The sequence below is a fragment of the Cyclospora cayetanensis genome, unplaced genomic scaffold, assembly GCF_002999335.1.
Source record: "Cyclospora cayetanensis isolate NF1_C8 unplaced genomic scaffold, CcayRef3 CcayRef3_contig_151, whole genome shotgun sequence".
Classification (NCBI taxonomy): domain Eukaryota; phylum Apicomplexa; class Conoidasida; order Eucoccidiorida; family Eimeriidae; genus Cyclospora; species Cyclospora cayetanensis.
Genome location: NW_020312094.1, coordinates 10,254 through 20,175, shown reverse-complemented (window position 1 = coordinate 20,175; position 9,922 = coordinate 10,254). Strand labels below are relative to the sequence as shown.

The 9,922-nt window shown below is 45.9% G+C and overlaps 1 protein-coding gene across 1 annotated transcript; it reads right to left on the bottom strand.

The window, feature by feature from the left end:
• Positions 1 to 6,360: 6,360 nt before the first annotated feature.
• On the bottom strand, positions 6,361 to 7,832 carry LOC34620695. The gene is made up of 5 exons (XM_026336875.1): positions 7,636 to 7,832; positions 7,190 to 7,282; positions 6,877 to 7,000; positions 6,682 to 6,770; positions 6,361 to 6,595 (listed from the first exon to the last, which is right to left on the bottom strand). Exons 1-5 carry the CDS (start codon positions 7,830 to 7,832, stop codon positions 6,361 to 6,363), a joined length of 738 nt encoding a protein of 245 aa, XP_026192660.1.
• Positions 7,833 to 9,922: the final 2,090 nt, after the last annotated feature.

The following is a 9,922-nucleotide window of genomic DNA, read 5'->3' as shown; positions in this document are numbered from 1 at the left end:
TCTTTTTCCCGCTGTGAGGCCCCCCACCCCGCACCCCCACCCCCGAGTACTCGCTCGTTCAGTGGCAGTGCCACCGCAGTGCAAACGGATTCTGTGGCTATAGGACATCGTGGCCGGTAACTGTGGTCAAGTGCCCTTGAAACGACAGCCTTTGCAGGAACAGCACAGTGAGCTGCAATGTTATACGTAGTGTGAGAATTATCGGCGCCTTTCTACATCACGCGTGAGGCGGAACGTTCTGGGCGCAGAACTACACTAGGATTGCTCACTGCGCGAGGTTGTGAATCAGTCAGTATCTCTGGGGAAAGTGTTGACAATATGCCAGAATCGATGGTGTTGAGGCATGCAGGCGCATTGGAGGCTGCGCCAGTGGTGCCAGCCTACAGGAAAGGCGTCAAATTTACTTTTTTTGTTGCTGGGGATCTCGTTTAGCAACAACATGGGCCTAGATGTTACTGATAGCCCTGAATTACGGACGGGATGATTGCGGAAAATGCACTGATGGGTTGAAAGTGAAAACTGACTTGCAGGACACGCCATACTGTCTTCCGACGATGGCCGAGTGATGACATTCGTGATTTTCTTATATGGAGTGAATGTCACTTACGGCTTGCCGTGTCAATGGCATGTCTGCATCTGGCCCCAGCTCTTGAGGTTGTGATGCAGCGCATGGCCCTGATGGGTTGTAGCGGTAACGGCACTTCTGTTTATCGCTCTTAAGCTGCATATCTTTCTTACACCAAGCAAGGCATGAGAAGCTCCATTGTTTCTTCTGGGGTATAGTCATGTTCTTAAAGTCGGCCACTCCACCACATGGCCCATGGTAGTCTTAGGGGGGGAGAGCTGAGGTTTTAGCCCTTCTATTGTAGTGTAGGTCGCACCTCTTGTACTCGAACATTTATGGGCGGATTCTGATGAGGGCTTAGAGATAGTTTTTAGGTCGTAATTATTTGGCGGGTAGCCTACTAGGCACTGGGGTCCAGTTCTGTGGGCATTGCACCCCAAAATCCCTTCTGCACATCTTGCACGGCCAGTCAGCTTGGCACCGTCTGGCCCATGAGGATCGTGCTAGTTCTCCAGCACTGGGGCGAGTAAGTTTGCTTCGGTTTATGCGGTAAATATATTCTTACACGTAGGAAGGGATGAACAAGTCGCCCGAGCAGGGACCTGAAGAGTGCCTATGGGCTGAAGTGTTGCACGAACCCGAAGCTGTTTTCTACCTTCATATTCAGTCGTTGGCGCGCACGCTGGTGCGCCGTCGCCTGTGGCCGTGCTGACAAACATGATGTGAAAGAGCACATCCTGTATCTTCTTGCCTCTAGGGTGTCCGATAAGAAGATAATTCTGTGAATGGTGCTGCAAAACAAATATGCAAATTTATTACTCAAAGGACGCACCGCAGGACACCTGGTTTCTCAATTAGTTGAGGCCAGACCCCACTCATTGATGAGATATGCTCGAGCTTACGGTTGGGTGTAATCTTTTTCACAAATAGCCGGTATATCTCGTCTAATAAATTCCCCTGTGTGACAAAATTAGCTGTGCAACTGAGCAGCTCCAGTATGGACTCGTCTCACGCCGATATGTTGGCTTTGGAATATCCTTCAAGCCTTCAACGAGCTGTTATAGTAATTGCAGTCATGCTACTTTTGTTTACAACAGGAAAGATATAATTACTGCTCCAGCAATATTGTTGTCAGGGGTAGACGCTTCTTCGGCGTTCATCGAGTCAATACTTGCATTGATGATGCTGGCTGAGAGGCAAGTCGAAACGTGTTGCAAGTGTGGTTTCCGCCAAAACCGCCTACCTGATTCTTTCCCTATTACTTCCAAATCATCATTAGAAAATTCTGTCGAAGTATTGTGCTGAAGCAAGAGTTGTTCCCCTCCAATAACTCAGCTAACGAAACATGCTTACATTTCTGCATTCACTCGCTGCCCAAAGAAGACAAAAGCAACATTGGAAAAGAAGGAATATCTGCCGATGTGCCAAGCTCTGCATATTTACGTATTAAAATATGAGCTTTTAATCTCAACAAAACAAGAAAAATGTGCCGATGTGACTTACATCCAAGTGATTGCAGCTCTGCGTACACCGTTTGCCGTAAGTGGCAGCTGCCCGGACAGGCACATTACTCATGATGCATTGTCTACTCAGCTAAGGGAAGAAAGAAGCTCTCACCCTTTGATTTTCATGAAATATTTACGCTGTTTCATTCGAAAGGCCATTACAAACCTATCCCGAATATTTTTATCCAATGTAATTACCTGCCATTCACTTCAACATCGCCAGCATGTAGAACTCTGCATACAATATAGAACAGTAAATATAGCAATGTTGCGGAAAAGTCACATGAGACTATCGTAAGGTGCTTCGGTGACAAGATCCACATCATTTAACCGACTGCCTCGCCTTCCAGTTCACGCCACAAGATAATACCCATGATATAGGTGTGGCCTACATATTGTATGAGGTCATTACCTTCAGCTGCCTAGCTTATTTTTCAATCAGCTCATTCTTGCTAGATGATGGATTATGATTCTTTTTTAAAAGCGGCTTCTCTGCTGAGGCTTTCAACCCACTTGCTGGGTTCAAGAGAAATTGTGCAATGAATAGCATGCATCGCATGCAAAGCGTAGGTTCCTCAGATTATGAAACCCGTAACCGTGGCCTGTGTGCTGGTGGCCCCATCTTCTACATCGAAATGTCCTACGGGGAAGTGAGCCACCCAGCTCTGAATTCTGCATGAATAACTGGAGTTTAGATGCTGGTTAAACTTTATTAGTCAGACTTGGGACCATTCCATCGGCGAAAATGCTTAATCCCTTCAGCTTAGTGGAAAACGGCCCTAACTGGCCCCGCATTTATCCAGTTTTCATAGACATTTGGCCTAGAGGAAGGCTGTCTTTCCGCAACAGCGAATAGTGGTAGCATTACATGCAAGTCTAGTCATTAGGGTTCTGAAAATGAGACTATAACGACTAAACAAAGGGTTAAGCCATATCCACCAGAAAAAAATAGTAAGCGCACGTTTTCCGTTACCATTCAATAATTCTGCGTATTTCTTGCCCAATAAACGTATGCCGAAACTATACATCTTGGCTCTTTTAGAGGCTCCTCTAGAAGGGACTAATTCATTAGCGTACATGAATAAAGCTGCAGGAAGAATATCAAGAATGACAACATTGTTTTCCAAACGGAGATAGCTTTAGAACTGGAGTTGGAGGGCCCCATACACCCAAACTCGACCACAGGATATACGTGCGTAGAAGAGCGAAAATACTACGGGAGATTTACGATTTGGTCACAGTATGGCTGAGGCAGTCCATACCTTGATTTTGCAAGCCACGAATGAATCTTTTGGTTTTGGCCTAGAAACCAATGTGAATTACACGGGACAAGCGAGTGCTATTCTGCTGTCTTGTATATGTAATGATTAGCATCTGCTGACACCAAATAAGCTAAAAATTTAGATCCACTGAGCACCTTGAAACCACTTGTGTGCGTGCGGATAAGGGGAATAGTGTGCATTACTCTTTGGAATAGCACCTTATTTTGTTGGCCACTGATTCCACGGATGAACTGGAGAAATTCTAGGTAGGGGTTTCATGTAGAAAGCATAGGTGTATGCAAAAAACACAGACAGAGTAAGGGTTATTTTGCGTACATGTATTTTAGCTTGCGCTTTGCTGGGGAGGGCGTTCTACATCGAGCGCTCCTGGGCTCATGATACACAAGCGGGCAAAGAGTAAAGTCGTGTAGCTACTGCCAGTTTCCCAGTGAAATTTGTTGGCACTGCAACGCTGTCACAATGCTACCATGTGTGACCCCCACTAATTGGTCGCTTGGAGAGACGACAACGGCGTCTACTAGGTGCAGTGTTGAGTAACTGCCTCAACCACGCAAACTTTGTATTCGCAAGTCACCCGCCACGACGTATCGGCTGCAGCAGAGGAGTCGGCCAAAGCAAAGATGCAGAGCTGATACACGAGCTGGTGCACACGCGTCTGTGAAAGGAACAATTTGCCTGTGGAGCGAAACAACACGCAAGAGCTCATGCTTGTTTTCAAAAGTGAATGAAGGACGATAGTGTATTCGTAAAACTTCACAGCATCCATACTCGCTCTAGCAGTCCGAAAGCTCTGACAATGACAAGTCACCCTTGACAGTTGTACGGAGCCTTCTCTGTGTGGCAACTGATATCATTTATTCAAATACAGTGGCTGTACGTGGCTAGGTACTGTACATGCTTTTTGTTGACAGAATTGACAGATCTCTGCAAAGTCATTGAAAATGTCCCGTACCATAATAGTGGCAGAATGCTAGTTGCTTGAAAGACATTTAACCCTTGATTCAAGCGTAGCCATTGAACTCGCTGCTCAACTCATTGGGGAATTAGGGAGAGAACCTTTAAAAAGCAAGGCCGTGGTAGAAATTGCAGCTTTGTGCAAGCCCAATAATTCTAGCTGCTCAAAAAAGTGCAGTTCGATTAGCCTATAGCCCAATTTATTGTAGTCGGCCAATCTACTATGCAAGCTAAGGGGTCACCTAATGAAGGCGAATTTTAGCACCCTTGTCTAACCTGGACTGTAGGAGCCACTAGTCGTTTTTGCAAGCTCACGTATTGGGTATTATTACAAAGCACCGAGCCAACAGCCTGCAGCGCTGCGATTTTCTTTCAGCATCTCGATGCATTGTACAAATGAGCATATGACATTGACACCATCTCCTTAAGGTCGTTTTTTGTTGGTAGCAATGTGAGTAGATTCAGCTTTGTTGCGCCTTGAGGTCCGGGCACGGCAGCCCTTCCTGTTTGCTTCCTCTATCTATTTATCATTAAGACAGTAAATGCACCTACCTTTCTCACAGCGCCTGGGGTCAGGCTTTACTGCATCAAAAGATGGTATACAACACTTGAGGAACACACTCTCGTGCAACTGTAGGTTGAGAACCCGCAGCTCAGCAGGTTCCCCTTTGTTTGCTGCCATTTCATTTTCCCCGAAATAACGGGGGAGTTGAAAGGAGAGAATTTGTGGAGAGGCGGGCTATGGTGGAAACATATTGTGGTGGTCACACACTTGGCAAATCCTGGATGTTGTGTTACTTAATGAGATATATTGAAGTAAATTAGCAACCAAAGCTAAAAATAAAGCTGCTTGAGGAGAGGACTGCGGTAATACCAACTTTGGATTTTGGGCGCGCTGCGCGAGATACCGCAAGCTAGCGAATAGTATACCTTAAGGTACTGAGTCCCTGTTCTTCATGCCATTGCGGCAGTTCTTTCTAAATCCGATGAGCAAAGAATATGTATGTGACGATACTGTGGCTGCAGGTGTTACCGCACCCTTGACTCTGGCTGTCTCCGTCACCTTGCACTGCATCTCCTCTTTGTGCACATAGTTGCATGGTAAACCACCCTCGGTCAGAAACCTCGTGGGTTGGGGGAAATGGTAAATGTAGTTTCACGAAATAGGGCACGGTTTCGCAGTTTTGGCAGATATGGTGCCCGGGTACGCATGTTCGGCTATCTGGAGGAATTCTCCGCAAAGAGTGGTGTGTAGGCCAAACGTATCACAAACATCAGTAAGGTTCGCTACTTTTAGAAGTACATCTGCTTATACAACAAAAAGACTGAGCTCTTCAGCACGTTGATAGGACTGCAGACTCCTCCAAAATGCCCAGGATGGTTGTGGACTCACGCTGGTACTCTGCATTGTGGGCAAAAAGGTCGCTTGCAGCTCTGCTGATTGAAGGAAAACAGCGTTATATGTGGATCAGGATCGAAAGAGATTTCGGTCGTAGGTATCCGAATTTACATGTGCGTTTACGGCAAGCAAGCATACACTTTACAAGACTCATCAATGCGCTCACTCGCACCTACAGCAATAGATTGCACTGCCTAAATATCTATTCAAAAGGCGCGGACAGTGGAACTATGATGGCTAAATACTTTAGGTTTGTTGGGAAGCCCTGTCAGGACAATGAGCTGCTAGTTCTAATTATATCAAGTGGTAATATTCGATGATTTAAGATCTAATTAAATGCTAAGAGCATTTTAACCCTATTTTGTGCAAGGATAGCGTAAAAGTGGCGTGCATCTCAAAAGCAAACTGGAGCTCCCTGATGACAAAGCAAGAAAGTCATGGTACAGGCAGATGATTCAAGTACTAGTGATCCGGGTAATTAAGTATAGCGAGAGCCGAAACGGGGCTATCAGACATAGAACACTTCTTCACATGCATCAAGGTATCGATTTGATGTTCAAGACTTGCAGATAGCCGGCTAAGCCGCCACAGTTATCAGCACAGATATATGCGCATAGTAGGCATTTTGAGCAGAAGGGTGGATTGTAAGCTTTTCTACCTAGCATAAGGTGCGTGAAATGCGGTATCGCAAACTGCCATCGTCTCCTGAAAGATAATATTTGCCCTCTGATTTACAACTGTGGACCACCGACGGTCATCGAGAAGCTCATCCAGCTCTTCACATGTTAATACTGGGATAAGGTACAATTTACTGAGTTCTCTTACTAAACCTCCCAATTTTGGATTATTCAGATCCTGATGTTGCACCACGACAGCTGCCACGTCCTTCCTGATATAAACCCCGCACATGCACGAGAAGCATAATAAACAAAAAATGCCCCCGGTTTGCAGGCGTCTGTAGTCTGTGACACTTACCTCATATCTAACATTCCGTGTATCTGGATCTCAGAATATTTACTGTCTTTTGAGACAGTTGCTTTGGCTCTCCTCCCTGTTGCCACGGCCTATAGCAGATGATAACCACAATGTCGAAGGTTTGTTTACATGACACTACGCTAGCTCTGTTTCAGCAAGTATAGCCTCGTTACATGTTGTGTTAAGCAGACTAACGTGTATCCTAGTGGCTTCGTGAGACGAAACTGTCTCTAAAACATGCCACAAATGATCGAGTGTTCCCACTCGACGGATGTTGGGACCAAGGTTCTCCTTGCTAGTTGCCACAGTTGTCCTGGCGCTGTTTCACATGTACACGCAGGGTGACATGGTTTAAAAACCATGGATGAAGGTTCGGAAAACCAGCGTGATTAGGGGGATTTCTGTGTATGAAATGACTCCAATTTAAACAGTTAGGCTCGCCTACTCAGTTTGCTGAACGGCAGCTTTTCAGTTGCCAGCAGTGGCTTCAGCGATGAATAGCGCTCACCGGAGTGAATCTTTCAAGAGAAGATATGCACTTCCAAAGAGAGAAACTCGAGAATCCGAGAAGGGATTGCATACCATGTTCAGCACTCCATACCTGACAACTTCGCATGAAGTACGGCAATTTGTCATCCGATGCCCGTGGGCCTTGTTTATACAAACGTGTGCTTTTGTAGACGTACTTTGGCCGATCTTTTGGCAAAACTGAAGGATCATCATAGAGCTTGTTGAATAGTATCCCCTCCCATTCTCGCCGACTGTTCAAGTAGTGTGCACCTCTAATATTTGTCTCGAAAGCAGTTCTGAGCAAAAGGATTGAGCATCTGCATGAAAGAGTCTGACAAAGCTATGAGCGTTCGCATCGTTCAACAGGCACTTCATCTTCGTTTGCAGATTGACTTTGCCGATCTGCTCCGACAGCTTAGACACAGCGGCTTTCTTTCATCTTACCTGTAAAAAGGATCCTTGAGAAGGAAAGGGAAAAGTTCTTGTATGTCAACACGAATCGTTAGGGGCACTTTCTTCGCCATATATACTTCAATTGCGGAAAAGTCTGCCTCAGGAATATCGAAGACACCCCAACCCCTCTTGAGTCTAGCCTTTGCGGCAGTGCTTTCAACCTCAGCAATCCTTGCTACGTGTTCCATCACCTGCTGCTGAATAGGAGTTAAGCTCTGAAACTCCAACGCCCATACTGGGAGTTCGTGCCAGATGCGACGGGAATATGATCTGCTCAATCGTCTTGACCCGTAACATCTACTTCTGTTTGAGCTTGTGCATGTTGCCCCTACGCTTTCTTGGGAGCTCGTTCGTGTGCTGAGCATCGCAGGTGAGCATTTCACTTTTGTCGAATTTAGTATCTCAGTTCTGCTCTGCAAGCTGCGGATTGAATTGCTGCTCAGGTGATTATTTGTTTCCCCCAAGTGTTTGGAACAGCCTTTGCCGCTATTTGGTGGATCCTGCTGCGGTCTAACCCCATTCTCAAGGAACGCCATTTCCATCTATGACTGTGAGAATCTAATGTTCAAAATTACAGTCGATGACGAAGCAACAAGTGGTAGAGAGGTGTGACTCGGCATGTCTTTTACCAAATCCCATCTATCTGCTCAGTCCGCAGGCAAAGCGCAAAGCAGCAGCCGATGGTCCAAACGTACTGGCTTCCACATGCACTCAAGCCCGTTGTTGTACTGAAAATATAAATACCATTCTTACCCTTTAAAATAGGGGGTAGCATACAGTTTAGGCTATGCCAAGAGATTGTAGATACTAACGGATACACACAGCGCTTTTCCATCCCTTTGCAGGGCTCAAGTGGTTTTCAGGTACACGTTCGAGTGAAACAGTTTACTGGTTGGTTTATGCGGCTTAAAACGATTGAATTGAACCTCTTTCCTCTTTTCTAGCGTCGTTTGCAACGAAAGCATTTTCGGTAATTTTGGGGTGGTGGCTTCCCAGGGGCCATAACATTCGCAAACGCGTAGTAGCTATTGAAACAAGGTCCCTCAATAGCTCCTTCACAGACTAGTAATGTTTTTTGCATAGTATGAAGTGAGAGAGCTTAATTAAATACTGCATTGAAGGCTAACTGCCTCTGGCTTGTAAAAGAGAATACGGGCGGTGACCTTACCGGTTCTGCAGTGCCCATGGGGACTTCTGATGCTCACTAGTGGTACCTGCACATCACTTATTAAAAGGGCGCCCTAAGCAAAAGCTATTCCTATACTATTAAAGCTCTGATGGACACTAAAGCGCCGGAAAATAATCTGAATGAATCCGAGGCATGCAGGACTTGTTTAGGACTGACGGTTGCTGGCGCTTCCCCGGCGTGTGCCAATGCGAGCACTACACATGTCCTGCCAGGAACCGAAGCCACGGAATAAGGTAAAGCTACTGATTACATACTAAGACCTATATGAGAGGCATTTCACTTGCTTCGCAATGCACACAGCGCAGCAGTAACTCGAGGACACCAGTGTTGGTGTACCGATGCATGATTGGCAGCAAACTTCTAGTCCCAACGTTCCATAGTTTGAGAATTATCTCTTACAGGCTACTTTATCAAGAGCACCTGACAAAAAAGTAGGTCTCCTTTCTTAGGCTGCAATGTTTCATTGTAACTGCATCTCAGATGGATTAATAATGACGAATTTTGATGTGAACAACTGCCAAGTTCATAGAAATGTTCAGTACCATTTAAATATACGTGAACCGCCTTGTGCAGAACTGGAAGGGCAAGCCTAGCCAACGGATTTGGTGGGGAAAATGCACTATCAGAGCGAGAAATCGGGGTATCATGATGCAAGTTAGGCACAGTCCAGCAAGCCTAGAGTGGCCCTGTACTTCGAAGATGCATCTAAAATAGGTGAAAAGCAAACATGTAGGACCTTTGTTAATGTCTGCACATGAGCCACGAAGGCAGTCAGCTAGAATACGTTTCGGGTGCTAGCTGAGTCGAGATATTAGTACAGTTGCAAAAGCCTCGAGGGTATCATCTGACCCTAGAAGGTCCACCGATTTACGATCTTTCGGTTGCTGTAGGCTCGGCAGTAGCACGTTTACCTTGCCCAAAAATGTACATCAGGCGACGATCCTGAAAGACAATCCTCATACCAGGATCTTGTTGTCTTCAGGCATATTTTCTTGCCCGCTCCAGAGGGTTGACTTTTGGAATGAAAGGGGGACTTCTGAAATGGTGGCCTGATGGCTAGATTTTCTACATGGTGTGCACCGCCTTCAG

Excerpts from the sequence above, each read along its gene's own strand:
- LOC34620695 (XM_026336875.1), bottom strand. The coding sequence starts at position 7,832 with ATGGAACACGTAGCAAGGATTGCTGAGGTTGAAAGCACTGCCGCAAAG. Across the intron at positions 7,283-7,635 it reads CTCAAGGATCCTTTTTACAG|GTATGGAGTGCTGAACATGG; the intron begins GTAAGATGAAAG and ends CGAAGTTGTCAG. Across the intron at positions 6,771-6,876 it reads ACGAAGCCACTAGGATACAC|GCCGTGGCAACAGGGAGGAG; the intron begins GTTAGTCTGCTT and ends CATCTGCTATAG.